The 25,952-nt window shown below is 37.7% G+C and overlaps 1 protein-coding gene across 1 annotated transcript in view; it reads right to left on the reverse strand.

The window, feature by feature from the left end:
- Positions 1-5,070: 5,070 nt before the first annotated feature.
- Positions 5,071-25,952, reverse strand: part of DSG3 (desmoglein 3) — a 28,651-nt gene continuing 7,769 nt past the window's right edge. Inside the window, exons 2-16 of the mRNA XM_007974370.3 lie at positions 25,121-25,156; positions 24,479-24,610; positions 23,126-23,281; positions 22,548-22,692; positions 21,722-21,888; positions 20,775-20,903; positions 20,321-20,506; positions 17,277-17,548; positions 16,185-16,324; positions 14,870-15,094; positions 12,274-12,534; positions 8,931-9,070; positions 8,551-8,614; positions 6,939-7,222; positions 5,071-5,685 (exon numbers count right to left, since the gene is read on the reverse strand). Coding sequence (XP_007972561.3) covers positions 5,071-5,685; positions 6,939-7,222; positions 8,551-8,614; positions 8,931-9,070; positions 12,274-12,534; positions 14,870-15,094; positions 16,185-16,324; positions 17,277-17,548; positions 20,321-20,506; positions 20,775-20,903; positions 21,722-21,888; positions 22,548-22,692; positions 23,126-23,281; positions 24,479-24,610; positions 25,121-25,156 — 2,952 coding nt within the window. The remainder of the gene's footprint in view (positions 5,686-6,938; positions 7,223-8,550; positions 8,615-8,930; positions 9,071-12,273; positions 12,535-14,869; positions 15,095-16,184; positions 16,325-17,276; positions 17,549-20,320; positions 20,507-20,774; positions 20,904-21,721; positions 21,889-22,547; positions 22,693-23,125; positions 23,282-24,478; positions 24,611-25,120; positions 25,157-25,952) is intronic.

Raw genomic sequence — 25,952 nt, forward strand, 5'->3', positions numbered from 1 at the left:
ACCTGAGGCAAGAATGTGGGTGTGTGTATGTTTCATCTGAGTTACGACCATATAAATCTTATTATCAGTAGAAGTCAGTTGGACATGAGAAGACATGACTGAAGTTAATCTCATATTTTGTGTTTAAATACTCATTTTTCACTTAGTAACAATGTCTCCTTGCAGGATTGAAAATCACGTCATTATGTCATTTGAATAAATACAGGATTACCTGATTCTTCACTGCTTTATAATCAAGAAAGTTCCTTCCAATCCTTCTTTTGATTATGAAAGAACATAAATACTTCTTCTGCCTTCTGGGAAAATGAGGACATACACATTGTTTCAATATCAGTGTTTTGCTTATATTATCATCATTTGATTCTCTGTGTTGTCACATAAAATTCACTGTTTGCTCACTTAGTAATGATGAATTCTGCACACAGAAAACATCAGAGATGTTTTGAGGCATAAAATTGAAAATATAGTGGTACCATGTTCTTTAGGAAAATCAAAGTAGAAATGAAACTGACTTCAAGGAGTAAAAAATTTGTAGTTGTTAAAACATGTTCTTTTCCACAAATCATGGAAACACTGAGCTGGAAGGACCTGTTTAAGGTAATCATTTCATATCTGGATACATTTCATACAACCTCTTCTAAATAGTGTTTTATCAAAGTAATTCTTAGGGAGTTTACTGAGAAAGAGATTCCAGGTAGTTTTTTTCAGTACTTACAACATCAGTTATAATTGTATAAAATTGCATTTTAATTTTGTATTAAAATACAAAAAAATGTAATTTAAATTCAGCTAAATACTTGTTTCTGCAATTTAGGCTTTTGGCGCGTTCTTATTAGTTATTGGTTGTGGAAGAGACCTGGTCACTGACCCCTGAAAGAAAAACCTCCGCATGTACTTCAAAATAGCAGCAAATCATGTATTAGCATTCTCTCTCTCTCTCTCTCTCTCTGTCACTCTCTCTCTCTCCCTCCCACACACACATATGCCTACATTATACTACTTCTTTAATCTTTAAAATTACATCTAGATTTCTAATCTTTTTTATAATTTTCATTTTCTTTATATTCTTTTTAATTTTTAATGTTCTACTCAAGTCTTAGACTGGAAGTGAACAGATTATTCTGAGAGTAATAGTTATTATTTCCGGACAACTATTGATCAACTTTCACATTTGTGCCACTTATTGTGCAACCTTGAGAAGGTTACTTTGCTTCTCTGAGTCTCTATTTCCATGCCTGTAATCTAAGGATTACTCTAGAATTGAATTAGAGTATGTAGCTCTCTTGACCACTTGGTAACCTTCACTAATGTCTCTTTTCTTCTTGCTCTGATAACCGTATCCATTTGTACTTGTTCTTCAGACCTTATCCTCTTGAGTTTTAATTATATCTCTATTATGTCTAAATTTTTTTGTTTTATATTTGTAAAAATGAGTCAAACTGTGGAAGAAAAAGGAAGTAAAGACACCAATCAGACAACAGCCTGATGTCTTTGGCCACAGAGGTAATCTCAGCACACTCTGGACAGCAAAGCAAGAGGAGTCTCAGCGTTCATCATGGAAAACGTCTGTGGTTTCTGGCTTCTGGAATTTAAATGATTTTTTATCTTCTTGTTTTATCAATTATCCCCTTTACATAAAACCATCTAAGACTATGTTATTGAACACTGTTAAACCATATAATCTCTAATTCAGTATTCCTCTTTGTAGACCCAGAAGAAGATACGAGACAACATGGAAATGCAAGAACAAGAAGGATTCTTAACTTTTAATTGTTTCTAAATTGTTAGTTGCATTGAAACTAGTCAGTAGAACATGTTCCATTCACACTCTTACCTCATGTATGAAGGTCCTCAAGTTAAATTAACCGATTTTGTCACTTTTGTTCCTTGAACTTTCTATGAATAGAAGAAGCTGGTAATATTTTTGGATTTTATCTACATGACTTTCATTTTCCTGGAATTGATTTGAAACATTTGAGTTAAGCCAACTACCATTCTTTACTCAATATTTGCTTTAATCCATTTTTTTTTTCTCCCTATACTCCATGTCCAAACCTCATTGTCCATATTTAAGGAGGAAGGTCAGCCAGAAGAAAGTTCTGAAGCATTGGAGGGACTTATTCTGTGGCATCTTTTAAAAGGAGGTGTAAGGACTTTAGCATTTACGGAAAAACAGTTCCACCTCTGGGGCTGATGGCTTTCACCAGTGACATGGTACATGTTTTTCATCAGGCTAGATTGTAAACATTACTTTCTCTTTACTCCAACTTTTCTCTCCAAGTCATCTTAGAATGTCACAACTTTTGAATGTCACAACAATGATCTCTCAGTTACCCGAGAGACAATTGCAACTTGCCAAATAAACAGTCAATGACTTAAAGCATCCAGTTAGTGAAGTCCCTCTGCCCTGATCTCATCCAGCACTTCCTCCTGCACTATGTCCACCTGAAGTCATCCTGAATCTCAAGATCCTTCCTTCTTGCCTGGAAGATGCAGAAAAGGAATCAGCTAGAAAAAATAGCTAAAATACTGATAAAAATACATATGTGAGTCATTTTATATCAGGGGTCCCCAACCCCTCACCCACCCCCACTCCCAACAGTACCTGTCTGTGGCCTGTTAGGAACCAGGCCGTAGCAGGATGTGAGCTGCGGGCAAGTGAGCAATCCAGCTTGAGCTCTGCCTCCTGTCTGATCAGCAGTGGCATTAGATTCTCACAGGAGCGTGAACCCTATTGTGAACTGCGCATATGCAAGATCTAGGTTGCCTGCTGCTTAGGAGAATACCTGATGATCTGAGGTGGAACAGTTTCATCCTGAAACCATCCCTGCCGCCGTCTGTGGAAAAATCGTCTTCCACAAAAGTGGTTCCTGGTGCCAGAAGGGTTGGGGACTGCTGTTTTATAATCATATTTCTTAATAACTATTAATATAGAGAGTAGTTCGTTTTTTACTTATAAATTTATTGCTGGTTTTATTATAACAACATTACACTGTTTATGGTTTAATACATAGGGTTCAAAATGTATAATACATCAAGTAGTAAAGTTTTAAAATTTTCTGCTTAAAACAAGTTTTGTGTAAAAAAAATACAGATACATTTTACATGGCAAATCAATTTTTAAGTCATCCTATGATTTTTTTTGAAATTTAAAAACACATTTAATTTCAATTTCTCTCTTATATAAGCTTTATTACTATAGCATGATTTCCTCTGCAGTTTAACAATGCAGCAAAATTCCCATTTCATGGTAAATTGGGTTTTAAGAGGCAAGGTTAAAGTGCTTGGAGGATCCTGAATACACCTTTGAACTTCAAATAGGGGTTATGGTTGTTAATTTAACCCTCATGCATAAGCAGAGGCACAAGTTAGCTGCATGTGCTCTAGACCCCAGAGCGAGCCACCGTTGAGAAGCAAAGAGCAGCAGCAGGAAGAGCAATGAAACCTCCTCAGGACTTACCGGGCTGCTGCACAGGATCTAGCTTCTCTCCCGTAAGACGGGCGCATTGAAAGCCTCGTTGCAGCAGCACCGCCGTCTGTGGAAGCACAGGCTGCCTCACTTCTCCAGCTGCTCTAGCACCTGCCTTCCTGGTAGTCAGGGTACCAGGGAGAGGGAGGAGCACCAGGGTGGGGGATATTTAGGGGACCTCTTTCTTTCAGGACCACACCCTTCTAGGTGAAAGCACAAACACTTGATTACTTTGCATTCTATTTGCAAAAACAAATTTAGGTTTTGAATATGGCAAAAAAAAAAAAAAGGAGAGGAAAATATAAAACTCTGTATTTTATATACAATAAGGAATAATGGAAGTTGATAATGATCTTGTGATCAGCTAAGACAATGTCAGTAAGCACGTGAGGTAGGGTGCTTTCTATGGGCAAAAGGGCGAATATCTTGAATGACCAGAAGTGGCTCGAAGAGCTGCATTACTATCATGGTAGCATGCATGAAGTAATACATCTAAACCTTTGCTAAGCTAACATTATTACTCTCAAGCTTTATTACCCTCAAGCCTTAAATGGCTGTAGCTGTTTAATTTAAAAGCAAGGCTTAAAAAAATAGAGGTTACTCATAAGTGCCTTTCCATATCCCTTTTTGACTTGAAAATTATTTCACCAACTACTTTTCTGAAATGCTGCTTATAATGCATATTCACAGATTGCCCCATGTGTTATTCTAGTCATTGGCCCTTTTTTCTTATAAAAAAAGGCCATGTTTTGTATTCCTACAAAATCTGCAGACATTGTTAACATAATACACGTCATTATACATCATATGTATGCTACATCTATTCACTGACATTTAAAAAATAAGGAGCTATTTTCAAAGACTAACACAGGATCTGTTACTGAGATGTGTGTAGGAAGGAGCTCAATGTAAAATATTTTCTTTGCATAGATCCTTTCAAAGTGATTAAAACACGCAAAATATTATTTATACTAAACTTTCTTAAATGTTCTATGATATTTCTATTTCAAAATTCTCTTATTGCGAGAATATGTGAAATATAGATGTAGCACATTTAATGCATAAGCTTATACCCCTTAGCTTGAGGAAAAGACCCATGTATGGCCTCCCAGCACCAAAAAGATGGAAGAAACTCTATTGCAACTATTTCCCTTTCTCCAAGCAGCTCAAAATGCTTTAGCAAATACCTTGTGATTCTTACATCATTATCAATGATATAAGAAAAGGCAACGGAGATAGCCAGCACTCTTGCTTAATCCACTAAACCACATTGCATTTTAAAATGATAAACACCTTCCTTTGGCAGTGGAAAAATAGAAGCTTAAGAATGTTTAGGAAAATTTCCTGGCGAATATGATCTTAAGGGTTTTGAAAAACTTTAAGATTTACTACAATTTGAATAGTACTTGAGAATTAGGAGTGACAACATATTGCTTTTGGGGTATGAACCCAAACATTTAATTTATAATCATGATCAGTTTATGAGAGAAGCTAGTAAGTGCCAAATTATTAGCCCAATACAGTGAGCTTTGCTATGCTATTTTGAATAATTTAGTCCAAAGATCCAGATTTGGTTAGTGTGCTATTCCAGCTCATTCTAGTCATATTAGACGGGAGCAAGGATCCTCTGAACAGAGCATAGTGTGTGACTCTCGTAGCTGCGTTGGGCCAGCTAGGTTTCCAGGAACACTGGAAATGGGACAGATCACCCTTTCTGTCACTATCACATTTTGTGTGAGAAGTGGATCAAAGCCTGCAGTGGAAGGTTGCACGAGGGAACCAGAAGCCGAGTAAGTCTCCGTTACCAAATAGTTACCATGCTGCAAAGGGTCAGGGATGGAAACAGCTGGCTGGACAGACCCAGAGGCGGACAAAGCAGAAGCTCCTTGACCTCCTGACAAAGTCTGGCACTTAATAAATCCCGACTGCTGGACTTCTGTGGAACGGCCACAGGACTCAATCCCATAACCACTGTCTTTAGAGGGTGGCTGAACTTGTTTGCCTTCACCATCAACACCGAGGCTTATCTCTGCAAGTTTTTTAAATTTCGGGCCAAGTGAGTCCAAGAAGCTGTCATCCAGGTCATCAGCAATAAAACTGCAACAACCCACGGAGCCCACAGGAGAATCAGTAGCATCTGCGCCTTCATTATCATAGATCAACAAGCAGTCATTTGCTTCCTGGCCATCGTTTTCCTCCGCACAGGCAAATGCTTTCTAAGACAGAGAAAAAGTGGGAAAAAAATGAATTTTAAGAAAGAGTCAACTGAACAATATAATACTGTTTGTAGAACTCATTTGGATTATGAATACCCAAATTAGGTAATCCATATAAGTAAAGGACACTGTCTATTAACAATCTTGTTCAAAAAATTATCTGATGTTTGGACAAAAGTATGGTTGACATTCCCTCAAAATTGGGCTAGAACCTTTGTCTAGATTCTACAAACCTTGTGGGAGCCTGACCTGTGGCTGTAACACACATCCCACCTAGAAATATCCCAAGAATCCTCATCTCAAACAATCCCTCCCTTTCTCCCCTTCCCCTCAGTCTTTCTTCAAACACAATATCACTCTTTTTCTGCTTGGATACTAGGTCAGACCTTGGCACTTACCAGTATCAATACCAAAACTCAATGTGAGATCCATTCTAACCATGCCTGTCTGCCCACTAATCTTTGGTTATCAAATGAGAGGCAAGCATCCTACTTTTCAAAGTCTTGTCTGTTTTGTACCCATGTTCCTTTTCTGTTCTATGCTTCCTGACATGTCATTCCTCCCATCACTGATCTTCTATCCTGTTCTTTTTGCCTCCCCTTTTTTGGGGGTCATTAATTCAGTGGTTCTTCAACTTTTTTAGACCGAGACTCTTCTGATAATGTGAATACTATACCACTCTCTCAGTAAAATATACACACAGGTATTTGGATATCCTTTATGATATAGGAAATACAAAGTGAACTGATTTGTATTCCTAAAGAAGATGTTGGAAATTCTCATATAAAAGAGATTTGCCCTCAGTTGTTTGTTCAGTTGGAGGAATGAGATACTACTTGCTATATGCTTTCATGTTGTGGTTATCTACTCATTCTTCTTTTATTATTAATTTATTTATTTTAGAGACGAGGTATCACTCTGTTACCCAGGCTGGAGTGTAGTGGTGCCATCATAGCTCACTGCAGCCTCTACCTCCTGGGAGCAAGGAATCCTCCCACCTCAGCCTCCTGAGTAGCTGGGACTGCAGGCATGTACCACTATGCTTGGCTCCCATTCTTCTTTTCATCAGTGACCCAATTTTAACAGCTACCTTAGGTTATCTGTATTGTTTTGGCAAAAATCTAACAAACCACTTTTTTCTTACATTTTAACAAGCTGTAAATAAAAAACCGCAAAACTGAAGTATATAATCAAATAAAAAGATCTCTAATGTAAATAAGATAACCAAGAAACAAAATTTTTCATCAAATTACCTGAGAAAAGTAGGAGTCCAGAAAATTCATGCTTATTGCCCCTTCAGCATAGTCCTTATTGGTTCCTCCAGTGGAATGCCTTGTTCTCATGGTTCCAGACGGCCCTGAAGAACAGATGCCAACTCCAGTGACTGCTCCGAATCCTGAAGCAGCCGCTGACACTGTCCCTGTTGCAAAGCCTGCAGCACCTCCGGATTCAGTAGCTGCCCCAAGCTTAGTGGTCATTTCCATTCCCGAAGTGCCTTCCACCGCTGTCCCTCTGGCATACGTACTTGTACAAACTTCTAAAAACAAGAGAGAACATTCTGTAATATCTTATGCTGTTATTTGTTGCATTTTTATAGAACAGGTCTTGGGTGTCTATAAGCAGTCACCACGTAAAGCAAGTAAGTGGGAGAAAATACAATTATATGACTAGAGATGATAACATCCCACAGTGTGTTAAATGAGAGTCATAAAGGGGGGCATATAAGTGGGTGAAAAAGCTCTACAAATATACTAATTTTAAAAATGTACAAAGAAGTAATATTTTCAGTGACAACAGCCAGAAATAGAAAAGACAGGCTATTTAGTACCCAGCTATGGGAAGCTTCTAATGCAATGCTTGTATGTTTTAATGAAAAAACATTATAATTCAGCAGTCATATGAGCTCAGTATGGAAACCAAAGAGGAAACATACATCATGTAATCATGCAAGTTAGCATGTCTTGGTACCTAAAGAGAATTTAACAAATCACGACTACTTAGCCTGTTACCTTTACATTATGCTTTCATGGAAAGTTATTTTTTCTAGATAATTCTTTATATAGTTCTTGCTATGTAATTCCAATGGGAAAAGCAGGTGAGGATTGGAGCATCTGATAAAGGAAGACAGTTACATATTTGGGGAAATCTCATGTGGATTGCGCAGGATGGACACTTGAAAACAATCTAAGCATGGAATTAAGCAAAACTTTAATAGTAGGCATTATTATTGTTCTTTTAGTTCACTGAGTAGTTGTGGCACTCAGATAATATTAATGAAATAGCCACTTGATAAAACCAAAGAAATAAACAAATTCACCTGTATGACCTCTATAACAATGTAAGTGACCATGTCCTATTATAACTGAATGAAGGAATTAGTGATTGAACTGAAATCAGGATACTGTTAGTTCTGGGGAAGGAAGAAGGAGAACAGGATTGAGGATGTGCACATGAGACTTTAACTGAAAATGTGACCAATGTTTGGAATAGATAAAGTTGAGTGGTAGATACATAGATGTTTGTTATATTTTCCCTTACATTTGTCTATATGTGTGAAGTCTTTCCTAATTAAAAAACTAGTAATTGATTGAGAACTATACTTCAGTAAAGTTTGGAAAAAGTATAACAAATCTTTAGATATTGAAAATGGTGGCAACAATGGATAAATTAACTTATTGAAGCCAGACATATCAGGGAATTGACTAATATAAGAATATTAAAACAGCTTTTCTCCATTTCAGTGGTAACAGCTCCTGACATGTGCACACAGATGAAATTATTAAGAAGATAATTTTAACTACTTCTTATTTTTGCATGTCTCTCACTTAACTCACCATTTCTTTTAAATATTTTGTGTCCACTTACCAGAACTTTCCATGAAATCGGCTCCATTGGCTGTTATAGGAGGCACACAAATATTTGTGATTTCCTGCAAACCATGTGAAAAATAAATTAATTTAAAAGTGCGCTAGATTTCAGAACAATATAGTGACACGTGGCCCCTTGCAAATTTGCAAATGATAACATTACAACAAGTGCAAATTCTTGCAGGGATAACCATTTTTATGATTTGACATCTGAAGAGCTAAAATCCTAAAAGCCTCCATCTATTCAGCACTGACTCTCAAACTGAAGGTCAAGAAATCTCTTATTTTTATGTCCCTTTGCCTCTTTTCCTATCTCAATGTAAATCAAACAGTTTTTCTGTTTAATTGAAATAAATAATTTATTAACTGGGTGTTTACCTTGTCTTCAGGATGGGCTCCTTCAATTCCCCACTGATGAATTGTTCCTTCTGAGCCATCAGGAACTGGGATAAAACCACCTGTCACTCCCCCAGTAGAACCTGCCCCACAGTCACAGGTCAACAGCAGAAGGGGGGCCACTAATGAAAAACAAAACAAAACATCAGAACACTTGACTAATTTAGGAACTATTTAACGTGACAATTGTCAGAAATGTTACAAAGAAAATACAGTATCTTAAATACTTGTAGAAAATCCCTAATGAAAGCCAAAATTAGTTTCTACAAATGAAACTTGGTACAGTAAGCACACTAAAATTTCATGTGATTATGAAACTGAAGGAGACAGATCAGATCATTTCATGTTGTTTTTTTTTTTTTTTTTTGGTATGTTGTCTTAAAATAGGCACTGATGTATGATGAAAGTGGCTCTTTGGCTCCTCAATCCTTTTCTTTTCTATATTTTTATGATGATTGCATTTATTTGCACATTTGGGGCTATGCGTATTGTGTCAGGTGAATACACAGATAAATATATGACCAGAATGGTCCAGATTTTAGGTGGGCCCAATGGTGTTTTGGCAATCTAGTCTCTAATTATCTCTTAGTAAACAGTAATTAACCAGAAAACTCCCTCAGTAACTAGAGTGATAACCTAATAAATGGCTATCAATGCATTCTTAATTGTGATTTAAGAATTTCTTGGGCCGGGCGCAGTGGCTCAAGCCTGTAATCCCAGCACTTTGGGAGGCCGAGACGGGCGGATCACGAGGTCAGGAGATGGAGACCATCCTGGCTAACACGGCGAAACCCCGTCTCTACTAAAAACTACAAAAAACTAGCCGGGCGAGGTGGCGGGCGCCTGTAGTCCCAGCTACTTGGGAGGCTGAGGCAAGAGAATGGCGTGAACCTGGGGGGCGGAGCTTGCAGTGAGCTGAGATCGCGCCACTGCACTCCAGCCCGGGCGACAGAGCGAGACTCCGTCTCAAAAAAAAGAATTTCTTAGTTGTGGCTTGAGCTTGGCGGGCTCTTCTGGCAGTGTAAATATCTTTCTGTGCACATCCGTGGCAATAAAGATTAATGTCATTCTCATGTTGACTGACCAAGAGTGAAATACTTTTTCTTGAAAGCAGGTGTTTCCTATACTTTATTGTCAGTGGCCCCACTGCCACCTCTGCCCTGCCAAGGCCACCTGAATCCTAATGTTTCAACTCTCTTCACTTAGAGGCAGCTTAGTGAGGGGTTTAAGCACGCAGCCTCTGGAGTCAGATTCTAGGGTTTAAATTTTGGCTGTACCACTTAACAGCTATGTAATGTTGGGCATGTGACATCATCTTTCTTTGCTCAGTTAACTCATCTATAAAATGGGGCAATAAATAGTATCTACATCATAGGTTGTTGTGAGGATTGAATTAATATAGGTAAAGGCCCCACTCGTTAATACTATTGCATTAGGGTTTAAATTTCAACATATGAATTTTTTGGGGGGGACACACACATTCAGACTATAGCAGTTCATCTCCCAGTCCTCTCCAGGGGCCACTGTAATGCACTGCACGCTTGTCCTTTCTTTTCCAGTCTCATGTCACAGCTCTGAATTTGACCTGCATCATCTCTTTTGAACTCTTACAATGACCTCTTAAGTGTTCTTTCCTTTCTAATTTACCGTACACACTGTTGCCAGGGTTGTCTTTCTAAAATACAAATATGATCATGTTAGTCTTTTATTCAAATGCTTTTAGCAGCTCCTCTTTTTCATAGGATAAAGCACAAACACCACAGCATGTGTATGTAGGTCTTTCAAATTAGTCCCAATGCATTCTCCGTTTCTCCTCCACTTTCCACAATTTCCCCATGTTTTAGCCTTCCAAGGCTGTATGATTCCTAAAACAGAAAATATTAAGTGTTTTCTGGCCTTGGCTGATGCTGTCAATTTTTGGAAACGCCTTTTCCATTTTTTATACCGATTATATCCTAATCATTCTTCAAGGCTCAATTGAATTATTCCTCTATTCCGTAAAATCTTCTGTAATTACTCCTTTGTAGTAATTTCTATTATAGCTTTATCATGGTATTTTTTCCTCTATAGTTAGATATGCATGAAAACCAAAATCAAGTTTCCTTTTCAGCTAGAAGCTAGCATAGTGATTCACATAGAGGTACTTAAAATTTTTTGATTCTTCTACTCGATTAATATGATATCGAAAAACCAAATCTCTGAGTGTCAATTTCAGCTCTTAAACTAAATGGTATATAATAACTTTAGAATAGTAAATGCTTTTGGAGAATAAGGAAGGGAAAAACATAGCATGTGTGGCAATTAGCTGTATCTATAGCAATTTATTTCTTTTCAAAACAGAGACCTGAAAAATATTGCAAAACATTAATATCTGTTCAGTTGAAGTGATGGTTATACGTGTAGTTGTCTACACATTTTCTCTACTTTTTGTGGTTTTAAAATTAATAATCATAAAATTAATTTTAACTCTAAAAGTCTGTGATTTTTATAATAAATTAAGAACGTGTGAATTTAGCAAGGATTTCTCTTGTTTATACAAGAATTAGTCAGGAAGTTCTTTTAAATAGCGCCCTCTTACAATCAAAATACTATTTGATTTACAAGATTTTGATTCAAATACAACTTTTCAGAAACCTATCTATTGAATAAATTTTACCTTTATTGAAAAAGGATACTTATGCATAGTTTTCTAAATGTGTTTAATAAACTTATTCATATTAAATGTGAAGGTCTTAAAAGGGATGCGTATTCAGATGATAATCTATTTTGAGGAAATGCTAGATGAAGCAATAACTTCTCAGAACCTATGCTATCTTAATAGCATATGATGTTAATATTAACATCGTTAATAACATATGATGTTAATATTAGCATCATATGCTATTAATATTAGCCTATGATACCCTATTTTTATTTCCCTAAGTTTGACTAGTGTTCTCTTTTTATCTTAGAATCTCATGAGATGAAATGAATATGGAGAAAACATCTTAGAAAGTGTCACACTCATGGATAAAGCCATAATTTTGACCATGAACATTACTAACAGTGTGTAGAAAGTCTTCATGATTCGCTTTTCTCTTGATTATCTCGTGCTGTCTTCTAAATGTCTGACATATATAACTTGTGTTGCTATATTAATATAGACTGTTAGCAAGTGACATGTTACACATTTCAGATTCTTTCTGAAAATGCCATTTCCCCCTAGCTTTACCTATAAAACATCAGAGAATGTTCTTTCCCCATTGCACAGATGAGCAGGGCAGCATGGAGGCCTTTGCAAATGAGGACACCCCATCCAACAGAGAATGAAACATTGGCTACTCACACAGCAGCAGCAGGAGACCAAGGAGTAGCAGGCCGATGGCGGCAGGCCCCAGCCTCCCTGAGGGCGGCCTGCCATATCTGGTGTCAGGCCATGTGGTTGGGTAAGAAGTTCCACAGACACCCCTGTTGTCACACTGACAGACTTCCAGTGTCAAGCTGCCTGGCATCTCACACCGATTGTTCTGACCGTCTGTAAGTACCAGGGAGATGTGGTATACTCCAGGAGCTATCTGTTCCTGGGCTCTGAGGAGGGCCGAGGTAGCTGTAGAGAAAGAATCATGCAAATCAACAGTGGGATGAGGTGTCTTTTCAGTCTGTTTTGTGTTGCTATAACAGAATATCACAGACTGGATAATTCATAAAGAAAATACATTTATTTCTCACAGTTCTGAAGGCTGGGAAGTTCAATATCAAGGTGTCAGAATCTGATAAAGGCCTTTAAACTTCATCATCCCATGGTGGAAGGCAGAAGGACAAGAGAGCAGGAGAGCAAGTGGGGGCTGAACTCACCCTTAAAACAACTCACTCTTACTGTAATGAACCCACTCCCATGGTAACACCATTAATCCATGCATGAGGACAGAGACCTCATGACCTCATTACATCTTACAGGTGTCACCTCTCAACACTGTTGGAGTGGGGATTAAGTTTTCAACACATGAGCTTTGGAAGACCTGTTCCAACCGCAGCAGTGTCTTACGCTCTTACTACTTATTTTCATTAGCAGAGTTAGAGTTGCCACAAACAGTAGGGTTGATAATAGAGAGAGGTTTGAGCAGTGATGAGGGCTATAATGGGTTTAAGTGGGTAAATCTGTCTATACCTGCCTCCTTGTCCTCTCTGCTGCAGTAGGCCCATTATCCTCCTGTGTGAAACTCAGTTCTACTCTGCTTTTCCCACTAAAGAAGATGGGCAGCATCATTTAGAGGCAGGCACTCCTCTTCTGGGGCTTAACCACTCTCTTGTATGTCTGCACCCATCCTTGGACTTGTGTGGCCCTCTGAGTATGTATGTGTTGCTGACTCTGTGTTCTTGTGTTTTACTTATCAAGACTTTCAACTTTAGCTGCTACTACCTCAACTGCTCTTCCCAGTTCTTAGACCATGAGCTGCAGGTCTATGATATGGGATTTCCTTGTGGTGATGGCCTATTGCCTATCTGAGTCCTGAGAATAGACTGTTTTCTATCTCCCATTGCTATGTTGCCTTTTTTTAAGTGGACCCCACAACAGTTCCTGTAAGGTTCAGTATTGCATTTCTTGAATCCTTTCTGATCCCACCATACCCTTTGACATTGTGCCTTGCCCACCTAGTCTAATCACTGTTGCCTACTGGGCAGGTGTGTCTTGTGCCACATCCTGGCCCTCTCTGATCTTTTTTTGGCAGCCTCTTCATTGGTCACGTATCCAGTAAACTCATTTGGAGCAAAATGCTACATGCACAGTTTGGAGATAGATCTTTATGCCAGAAGTGTGAGGGCCCAAGGGAAGATGACCATGGAGACCAAGATCCTTTTGGTAACTCTGGCAGTGGCTGCTACTTAGGACTGAAGGACATGCTTTAACAGCATGCACATTCATGAAAGGAAGCAAGGATGGTTCAGAAAGGAGCTAGGGAAAAGTGAGTTTACTAAGGGTTTGAAGTGATCTCATCATCACTATAAAATCCAGAAAGGACGGAGACTTTTAGGAAGTCTAATGTCTATTTCTATGACACTTCTGGAAAGCACAAACAATGTAAAATAAATATGATAAAGGTTAGGAAAGAGAAAGAATGAATTAGCTCCTCCCTGTTGGATAAAGGGTTTGCAAATTTCAGTCCACTATGCTCTCAAGGTTCCTGACTAGTGACAGTGTAAGTGGCACTCCCTGTGAGCCTTGAGCAGGCTGACTTCTTCATGCTACATGTCTGCTCATAGACTGCTCCATTAGAACAAGTTTATGTATTTAGTATTTAGAAATCTAAACAGCTCTGTGATAAATAGATATCTGACTTTTTTTTTTTTTTTGAGATGGAGTTTTCACTCTTGTTGCCCAGGCTGGAGTACAGTGGCATGATCTCAGCTCACTGCAATCTCTGCCTCCTGGGTTCAAGTGATTCTCCTGCCTCAGTCTCCTGAGTAGCTGGGATTACACACATGCACCACTACACCTAGCTAATTTTTGTATTTTTAGTAGAAATGGGGTTTCACCATGTTGGCCAGGCTGGTCTCGAACTCCTGACCTCAGGTGATCCTCTCACCTTGGCCTCCCAAAGTACTGGGATTATAGGCATGAGCCACCATGCCCCACCTAGATGCCTGACTCTAATCTTTTTTTTGGGTGCACTATGGAAGTAGAAATAAACAGATTTAAAATGTTAAAATATCAAATGAACCCTAAAAAGGATTCAAAATAAAATATTGAATGGTGCTAACAGCATATCATTCCTTTTCTCTTCTGAAAAGAGAAATAATTCACAAGGCTACAACCACATCTTCATTGCAAAGAATTTTTCAAGTTACTTTTGGAAGGACCTGCTCTTAAATGATCTTCCTTATCCTTCTGGAAATATAAAGGAGCAGTTTGCATTTGTAGAAGCAACTTTACTGTTACTCACCATTGAGGGTTGTGATACTCCATATGGCAGGCAGCTTCACAGGTTGATCTTCCAGTGCAAATGTATAGGGGCCAGTGTATCTATTATTCAGTGTTCTAGCGGAGACAACCACGGAAGGAGAAGAACTGCAAATCGCATCTTTATCGAGGACAGCTGTTGGACAATTGTCACTGAAACCGGGTACTCTAACATATACCGTGCCTGTAGAAGTTCTACCTGTGTATTCTGTAAGAACAACGTTTTAGAGTTAAAGAAATGTATAGAACAAAGTTGTACAAAAAGGAGAATCTTTACATTTCTCTTTTCTGCAGCCAACTTAGTGTGTCTTCTCATGAAATACTATATTATCCTCAGAAGTAAAAAAGTCATCCTATTTCTGCATCTTGTAAAAAGCAAATTGAAATTTACCAAACAGACTGATGTCTCCAATTATAATAAATTGAAAAATAATATAAGATACTTGAACCCAAGACCGGTAAGATGATGAATTCACCAATTTCAAATGAAATCAGCACAAAAATAATAACTTTCTTAAATGTGTTGATTTCACTTGTAATCAATGTGTGAAAGGTTTTTGCTTCTAAAGCACACATTTTTTATTTGGAATAAAAAATTATATATTTTTAATACTGAAGATATAAAAGTTTATTAAATAAAAATTTTAAATGCTGAAAATAAAATATAATGAAATAAAAATCTCTCTGTGGGGGCATTATAAGTCATTTCTGTTGTTACCCTTACTACTTTTTTTCCTGTTTTCCCAAATGGAAATATTTTTGATATTTATTTTTTGGGGGGGTTATGTTTTTTATTACCTTCAACATAAATTAATTTTATACTTGGGGAAACATACACTCAATGAATATTATTTTAAAACATTCTAGAAGAGGAAATTGCATTGTTCAATGATAAAAGTACATGAGGTCTCTATAGGTACCTCACTAAAGCACCTCACATTCAAGTTGAGCTTCCCTGATTTTTTTTTTGTCTACGAATCCTCACCCATCCCCTCACGCCCAGGGATTTCTGTTGGTCAAAAAATTTCTGCTTCAATCACTGCAAATCATAGGGACCTAACACAGAATTTGCTGGTTCAAACTCCTCTGAGAAGTTGGAACTCTTAGTTTTCTCTCCTGGATTCAGTTGCCTCAGACTTGAGGCCCAATGCTCCTAAGATAATTCTCTCTCTAGTGGTAAAGATAATTCTCTCTCTCTAGTGGTAAAGATAATATGTTGAATAATCATAATCATCTATGCATAGAGAAACATCAATTACAATAACATTTCTCTAAAATGATTCAAATATTTTTCTTACCGTCTATGGCCAGAACCTCAGCTGTGATTGTTTGGTTAACTATGAAAGTGGAATCTCGGTCCACATTTTTGACAAATTTGATTTCAGCAGTTTTTGAATCAATCATTAGGTAACCACCATTGTTACGTCCCATGACATACCTGTTTCATAATATTAAAAAGAAATAGTTTTCTTTCAAATGTGGAATGTTACATATTTAATGAAAATGACTCATTTTATATTTAGTATATTCATATTTAATATATGTTGACATGGAAATATGCTTTTATAAAAAGTAACAGAAAATTAACACAGCATGGATGAGCCATATTTCATAATTCTTTTTTTTGAGATGGAGTTTTGCTCTTGTTGCCCAGGCTGGAGTGCAATGGTGTGATCTCAGCTCACCACAACCTCTGCCTCCTGGGTTCAAACGATTCTCCTGCCTCAGCCTCCTGAGTAGCTGGGATTACAGGCGTGCACCACCATGCACAGCTAATTTTGTATTTTTTAGTAGAGATGGGGTTTCTTCATGTTGGTCAGGCAGGTCTCGAACTCCTGACCTCAGGTGATCTGTCCACCTCGGCCTCCCAAAGTGCTGGGATTACAGGTGTGAGCCACTGTGCCAGGCCCATATTTCATAATTCTTAAGCATATATTAGCTGAGTTTTCCAACTCTGCTGTGCACAATAAAATAAAATACCTGTGTCCTTGCTCCACATAATATAGCAATTATTTTGCATGGTGCTGTTATACTTTAGGCATATATGTCTTTGTATGTGCTGTTTTATATGATTAAAACATGTTGTTATGGTGCACTTCTACTCCTTTGTAAGACTCAACTGTAAGTTTCCATGAGACATGTTCCCAATTTCTGTTGATAGGCTAAGGCATTTTTCTCTTGGTTTCCACTGTAACTTATGCTTACGTTATCTTTGCTTCCAGTACAGTTAGATGATTTAGCTAAATGTTGCTTCTTGAGTTACCCAGTTTCTTGTTTTTAATCAATGTCATATCTCTATTCTTAGTACATAATAGTTTATATGTTATGTTGTGATAGCTTATACATTAAAACCTCATCAAGAAATAAGATATAAATAAAAATAGTCTTACCTGACATTTGAGGCAGCTTTGTTAGTGTCCTCATCGGTGGCTTGATATGTTCCCAGGATATAATCCACCAATTTTTTGCTACTTATGCCTTTTTGCACAGTAAATGTCTTGGAAGCAGGACGGAATGCTATTCCTTCTCTTACATTTATTACCTGAATTGTGACTGGGGTTGACTGAACTCGGTATCGGGAGATTACTGATTGGTGAAATTCAGCTTTGTTTTTGACAGCAATACTAAGTTTCACACTTTGTAGTTGTTCATAATCTAGAGCCTGGAGAAAAAATAGAATTAGAAGGCAGTTTCACAAAAATATACTCCCGCAAACCCAGTAGATGATGACAGCACACTATGCAAGATGCTGTGAATGAATTCTTTTGTTTTTAAATAGCAAAACAGCCTCAGAAATTATGGTAATGTTGAGATAGAGAAAGCTTTAGGATTCCTAACTCATGAGACCTCAGTTTTGTACTGATTATTACAAAGCAGGGTACCTCTTTCAGACTAGCGAGACATCATCATAGTCTCTTTAGGCTATGAGGTGCAGTGGAAAGAACCCCAAGTTTGCTATGGTAACATGATTTGAATCCTGGTTCTGCTGCTTAATAGCTGTGTGACTCAGAGAACAATGTTTGGTTTCTCTGATCCACACCTCTCCACTTCTGAAAAAAAAAGCCTTACCTCATCAGGGTGTAGTGAGGACTGAACAAATCAAGCCCCCTAATACATTCTTATAACTGGCAGTTATGGTCATTTGCAGAATCTTCATTGGATTTATGTGCAATGGTGTCTTTCCTGACTTTAAAAATTCCTAGGTGGGAAAGGCAAACTATTTTCACAGTCTTGGTTGGAAAATAGGCCCCTGCAAAGCAGTGAGTGGGTGGCCCAGCAACTCTTTGTAGACCCATTTTCAGAAGGTCTTGCATGATAGCCATTTGTTTGATCCCCTTATTGAGGTGGCCCAAATCAAGGCCTGAGGAATCCCAGGATAACTTTTCTTCATTCACTAGTAAATTTTTTTTGAGAGTGATGAGATGAGAAAATGCTCATATTGGTTACACCTGTATATCACTAAATGCTTCAAGTAAGAGATCTGGATTTAAGTTTTAACTTTGCAATGACTGGCTTTGTGTGCTGAAGTATTTTCCAGTGAAACGGAAGAGAAAGATGTCTAAACAGGGAACTATAATACAAAGGGTAAGAGGCAAAAGAGATTATAGGTTCTGTGTGTGAAAGCAAAGGAATAATTCTACTTAGGAGAGCTATGAAGGGTTCCTGAGCGGTATTCATCTAAGCTGGGTGTTGAAGGATGCTGGGAAATTACCCAGGCATAGGTGAAAGCAGTTGCAGGCTGAATACAGATGGCAAATCGCCTTGTGAATTTCATCTTAAAGGGCTAGCAGCTAGCAACCCTGGCTGACTGTAGAGTCACCTGAGGAGCCTTAAGGACCCACTGCTGTCTGGGCTTCTCCAATAGTTCCTACACTCTTACTGTCCGGGGAAAGTTGCAGGTGACTTGAGTTGGTAATTAGGGTTGAGGGCCAACTGCATAGCCAATGTAGAGCTAGGGATGGTTTTAAAGAGAAGAGTAAGGGATCCAAACTGTTTTTAAGAAAAATGTGGCGAACTGGTAAGAATGAGGTGAACAAAGTCAATAGAGACAAGAGGTAGGGATATCTATTAGGAGGCACTGCAATCGTCTAAGAGAAGAGAGGCAAAGCCAGTCCAGTGCACAGGCAGTAAGAAGGTAGAGGAGGGTCAGATTTCAAAGACAATTTCTAAGGCTGTATGTTGTGAGGAAATGCCACGATTCAGGGGTAAGGGCCACGTTTCTAGTTTGGGAGACTGAATGACACCAATACATGAGATAGAGAGTAGCTCACTCCCAGGCATTGCTGGGAGTTTATAACAAAATCTTTGCAAGTGGGGATGGCTGTAGCACTAGTCTTGAAGAGTAGAGTAACAAAGGTCTGCATGTACAGCTTTCAGCAGCCCCTTGTTAAGGCGTTATATGGTCTGTCACTCAACTGGATTTAAGGTTTAAATAAGGATGCTCCCACGGAATCCAAAATGCTGTACCAAAGGCCGGGTGCAATGGCTCATGCCTGTAATCCCAGCACTTTGGGAGGCCGAGGTGGGTGGATCACTTGAGGTCAGGCGTTCAAGACCAGTCTGAACAATATGGTGAAACCTCATTTCTACTAAAACTATAAAAATTAGCTGGGCGTGGTATCACACAATGTGGACCCAGCTACTCAGGAGGCTGAGGCGGGAGGATCACTGGAGCCTGAGAGGTGAAGGCTACAGTGATCACACCACTGTACTCTCGCTTGGGTGACAGAGTGAGACTTTGTCTCAAAAAAACAAAACAAAACAAAACCCCCCCCAAAAAAACCCAAAAACCAACCAACCAAAAAAACCAAAGTGCTGTACCAACGAAGGGGCCCAGGTCACACTCTCAGATAAGGAGTCTGTCATAGCCAAGCATATTAAAAGCTTTACTCAATTATTTGTCTTTTATTTTGCAGACTTTGTTCATACATTCCCATTTTGTAGGAAGAGTAGTAATTTCTTCTCTACTGACTGTAGCTAATCCATTTAAAACAGACTGACAAATTGGCAAGCCATGATTCCACCTATTCTTATCTCGTCCTAACTTCAATCTGATTGTTGTGAATGAGATTAAGTCAAGAAATGTGTTTTACTTTCTTGTGCTTAAAGTATGGACAACCATAATATATTACTATGTGCTTAAAGTATACATAGTAGTCACTCCCATAGCATATTAGTGTGTTTGTGTTTACTATAGAAAGTTCGATAGCTTGGAAAGAGGTCAAGATGTTAAGAGAGGTTGTCCTCAGGTTATGGGGCTCTATGGGGATTAAAAAAAATTCAATCTACTTCTATGTGTTTTCTATAATGAAGTGATATTAACAAATAAATACGTTTTATCTGCAGAAATGATCGTTTTGGTTAATACAGATTTTTTTTTTTTTTTTTTTTTTTTTTTTTTTTTTTTTACCAGTGAAGGGAAATCAGACCTTACCTTCACCACTTTCAGGATGCCTTCATTAGTTCTGGGATCAGTTTGTATTTCAAACCAATTTCCTTCATTCCCAGAGGTAAAGAAATATACTGCAAGCCAATTATCTGTGTACTCTTCATCCAAATCTGTTACTTGAAATCGAATTAATTCAGAACTTAAGGTATTTTCTTCAATACGTGCTGAATACTGAAAAGGTGAGAAGCAGAATTAAAGACTCAATGACAGGTTTTACATGAAGGGATTATGTTTCTTCTAAATGGTAATCCTTATTTCTCAAATTCTGTATTTCCTTCTTCTGATTACCAAATTCTTTTATTTTTAAAAAAGCATATTTCTTTAAAGATAAGTGCAGAGAACTTAAATAAGAGCCAACAAACAGGCAAGTATTGAATTAGGATTTCAAAGTATTAAAAAATATATATATAAATGATTCTTTAAGGAACAATGGGTGTACCTGAGAGTCTCTAAACATTGGGAAGTTATCGTTGACATCTTTCACTTTAATACTACATTCACATTGAGTTGATAGTCCTTCTCCATCTTTGTCTGCACCACTCACAACCAGACGATAGCTGCTAGCTTGCTAAATTTGGGTAAAAAATAAAGAAAAATAATTAATCTCTAAGAATTATAATTGGAAACTACTTGGTTCCTATGGTTAAGGAGGTATAAATATTCAAGTTTATGTAGAACACATTTGCAGGGCTCTGGATGGTTGGGTGGAGGTCTTTAAGGGGCTAGGGCAGGTTTTCTGTTTTTGTGAGCTTCTTACGGCAGGACAGTACTGTATCCTTAGAGCAAAAATGGGCAGTGAGTAGGGTGCGAGTAATAAGCTCACTGATGGAGCTTCTCTGTTAGTCTATTGGGAAAGTCATTTGTACAAAAATAATATGGAGTCTGACAGGGTAGCTTGTGGTAGTGGAGATAGAAGGTGCTGGTGGTAAGTAATGAGGGAGATTGGAGAAGGAGATTCTTTAGTGCTCTGGAAGCAGGGATAAAATTAAAAGGAGTCAGGAGAAAAAGTGTGATATAAAAGAAGGTTTTATTCCAGACAGAAATTTCTCCCTTCATCTAAGACGCTTGCTTCTCCTCCATCACATGAGAAGTTAGTCGTAGTTCAATCTTTGTCCATGTATGTCTATGTCAATGCTTTCTTTCACCGCCCCTGTTTAACTACCATTGGTATGTTCAGGGTACAATTGATTCTGCAGTTGCCCAGTACACATCTCGCCTCACCAGAATCACACTCAAAAATGCAAACAATTTCCCTAGATTAGCCCAGTTAGGTACTGAGAACCTCTTTTCTTTTTTTTATTTTCAGGTGAAATGGAGTCACCTCTCTTGGTTTTCTTATAATCAAACCCTTTATTCTTGAATGTTCCCCCAAGTGCTTTGCTGTACCTCTCGGTCAAGAGAATTGGTCAAAGTACGGACTTCCCCAGTGTTTCTGCTTAGAAGGAACATGGGTGTGCCTGCTGGTTCCTGAGAGACAATTTTGAAGGCAATTTTAGAATTCAAGTGGTTTGGTTCATCTGCATCTGTGGCATTTAGTATCATCACCAGTGAGTCTAGGAATACAGGAAAATGTTTGTTAAAGAATATGTAACAATTGACATTATGTTTACTTTAAATATTCAAAACAAGTTCACATTGATGCTTATTTCTAAATATCCTTAAATCATCTATATGTTAAAAAAATTGCATATCACTTGTGATACCTCTTTCCGTCTCTCCCAACCAGGTAGAACTGCGCTTCCTTCCATAAAAACCCTTCAGTTCTCTCTAAGCCTTACCTTTGTTGAGATTGAGGCTATATTCTATCTCAATTTTCTCCCTTGATAGATTGTCATAACTCTCCCCTTTCCACAAATTATCCAAGTAATGTGAGTGTGTCTCTGTCCCTTACAACCTAAAAGAGCCCAGCTGATGCATCCAGGCTACCCAAGGCTGCCTGTTTAGCTTTGTGACTGCCAAATGCTCATATAAATTGTATATATAGAATAAGATACTATTGACTTGATAACCAGACTATAACCTAGAAATACAATGATAGTAAATAATTAGCTCAAATACACATTTTAGAAAGGAAGACCCAGATTTATCTTAATGAATTTTAGTTTTCAAAACAACTGATTAAGAGCATAAATTAGTTTATAAGAATGACATATTGTAGTGGTACTCATATTTGAAAGCAGACAAATTGAAAGTGGTATCATAAAAGACTTACTTGAGGCACTATTTTCTTCAATTTCACCCATGAAAATTTGTTGTGAAAATACTGGAGGATTATCATTAATATCCAAAATTTTAACCGTTAGTATAAGTGGCTTCTCTACATCTAGTCCTTGAGCGTTTAGAGCCCGACATGTGATCTAGGAACAGAGGGAAATGTGGATTATTACTCTGCAATCTTAGTTTTCATACTATTAAAACTTGTAGAAATAAGGCCTCTGTTGGCATGTACATAAATTTTGTGCAAAGAATAAATGTTTCCCCAAAGGGTAGACAAAGTGGAAAAAAGTGCCTGCTCTGGGCAGACCAATTGGGCAAATTGCCCCTTCCACCAGGCTAATGCTGTGTCATGGCAAACTGAAGCACTTGGCATGCTAGATTTCAACCCTCACTCAGGCACCCTCTGCTGTGTTCCCTCAGGCAAGGCTCTGTGGAGGGACTAATATCGTTATTTGCTGGTGGACTGATTCATGTACTGAACTCTCCTCTAAATTTACCAGTAGAAAAGTGTCACTTTCTAAAGCGATGGTATACAAGGAGAAGGGTAGCCCAATGTTGAGGACCCAAACTTACCAGGAAGCTTGGAGTTTCCTCTCGGTCAACTATAGCTGTTATGTTAATATCGCCAGTGTTTTTGTCAACAACAAAGATTCCAAAAGGCGGCTGATCAATTCCCACTCCAGAGATTCGGTAGGTAATTTTCTGGGTTGCTTGGTAATCTGAAGTAATCTACAGCCCCAAATACCCAAAATGTTGAGGTGACCATTACTCAAGCCTTTCCCTCTCCACCCCTACTTCCATAGTCTAAAGTCATCTGTTTGTTCGATTCACTCTTTTTGACATTGTGCCATTTACATTTTGCCTTGATAGATACTAGGAATATGAAATAAAATCGAACTGTTGCTTTTGACGACCAACCTGAACCAATGTGTGCTAATCATTTTGGTGTTAGAATATTTGCACAGACTGTGGCCACATGATAGTGTTAAAATGTTAAAAGAAAGTCAGACATTTAATATTGACAAGGCTACTCCTGAAGGCTCCCTCTTTACCTGACAACATTAAAAAACAAAAGATATTTATTTAGTTTAAATAGGGGGAAGTGGAGAGACAAAAAGGGAAAGAGATCATATGGTAGGGTTAAAATATGTATTAAAATAATTTACTTTTTATTATGGTAATTTTAAAGCTTTTTAACATGAAAAATGTGAAATATATATAAAGTTAGAATAGTATAACAGGCTGGGCACGGTGGCTCACGCCTGTAATCCAAGCACTTTGGAAGGCTGAGGCGGACAGATCATGAGGTCAGAAGTTTGAGACCAGCCTGGCCAATATGGTGAAACCCTGTCTCTACTAAAAATGCAGAAACAATTAGCTGGGTATGGTGGCACACGCCTGTAATCCCAACTACTCAGGAGGCTGAGGCAGGAGAATTGCTTGAACCCGAGAGGAGGAGGTTGCAGTAAGCCAAGATCACACCACTGCACTCCAGCCTAGGCAGCAGAGTGACTCCATCTCGGGGAAAAAAAAAAAAAAAGAATAGTATAACAAACCTGACACATCCTATCACTGAGCTTCAACAATTATCAATACATGGCCAATCCAAATTTTGTTCCAACCATTTCTTTGTCTTATACATGCATTATTTTTCCTATTTGTTTGCTACACTCTGTATCCAAGTCAGCCTTCTACGTTAAAATTGGTTAGTATGTCTCAATTCTTTTTCATAACCCTAGAAGCTACCTTCCTCTCTCTCTTTCTCTCATTATTATTATTATTGTACTATTTTGTTGAGGATACCAGTTCACTTGTTCTGTGGACTCCCCAGTCTTCATTTTGTTATTTGGAATTACCATATTATTTTAATTTACACCTTATACATTTATTCTAAAAACTCATACTGCCCCTGTTGGTATAACTTACCTTGGCAATTGGGTTTCTTTTTGAGTTATCTTCTCCTTCTCTGCAGGGTTTGGCAAATTTCACCCATTCACGTTTTTGCCTTCTTTTAGCTTGTTGCACAGTCATCTCTTCTTCGTCATATTGACCTTTCGTCTTATGTAAAAAGGGATTCCATTTGTTATGCAAATTAATGGTAATTTTTACTTAGAATATTGATTACAGACACCTAGGTTGAGGAACCCCCTATGTTTCAAGATCTCTAAGACTGTTAGGTGTCTAATTAGCTCTCCTTGATACTTTGTCAAGCAAGTGATAAATGTTAAATAACTAAAATAATTACAAAGCTATATGATTTTTAATATTAGTATTTAGTCATATTTTATATTTTCTTTTTATACTCCACAGTATCTTACTGGGCCCATAGGGTTTGACCAGTTGATTTGCTTAAGATAAGAAGAAAAGAATGCATGAAATAAATTATAATAATGACATTTATAGATGACTGGTTTTTAAATATTGTTGTCAGTTACTAGAATTTTAGTTCTATTTATTTTCACAATAATTGAATAATTTTAGATATTAACTATTTATTTCTCCTAAACACAATTTAATTTTTTAAACTAAACTATTATTTTAAGTACAAAAACCTTTTTCATACTTTACCTCTATTCGCAATTCTCCATGAACCAATATGACCACCTGCAGACATTGAAATAAAGTCAAATTAAACGTGAATTCTTCAAATAAGGAATTACATACAATGAATCATCCCGATTATTATATTCCATTGTTCATATTGTGATTTGTTTCTATTTCAAAAGAAGTAAGTTTCAAAAAACAATAATCAAAGGGTAAGTTCCTACTAGGAAAAGGAATATTACTGTCAATATAAACACATTTCACCAGTTTTTTAATTGACTACAGAATTTTGATGATATAAAGAAGAACCTACTGGATTTTGTAAAAACTATGCCTAATAGTCAGTTGCAGCAACCAGACAATTCTTACCTGGCTGCTTTGCATACAGTTCCCAGAAGCTATGAAAGTCATCACTTTGGGAAATATTGGTAAGCACCATTGAGAAATGCTTTAGAACGGGGCCACGGGGGATTATTAAAAACCATCAGCCACCCAACTGATTTGTAGGAAGGCGATCCTGTATTAGTCCTCTGCAATTACGGAACATTTTCTCTAATTGTACAAGTGAAAAGAATGGAATGGAACCAGTCTGGTTTAGAGAACAAAACATAAAAGATGAGGATCTGCTATTCCAGTCACAAACCCTGTTTGCAGTGAGGCATGGATCTGTTCATCTCTGCTCTGTTACTTTACTTTAAATATTGAACTTAATTTTCAGATTGGTCCAAAAAAATTTAAATGAGAGTAAAACGAAGCCATGTAAGCTAGGGTCTTCACCTTCTCAAGAGTATATGAGATGTTCATCTGCGTCATTTTTCATCTTCTGTTCTGCCTGGCATGCATTACCTCTTTCTAC

This window comes from Chlorocebus sabaeus, chromosome 18 (assembly GCF_047675955.1).
Source record: "Chlorocebus sabaeus isolate Y175 chromosome 18, mChlSab1.0.hap1, whole genome shotgun sequence".
NCBI classification, from domain to species: Eukaryota; Metazoa; Chordata; class Mammalia; order Primates; family Cercopithecidae; genus Chlorocebus; species Chlorocebus sabaeus.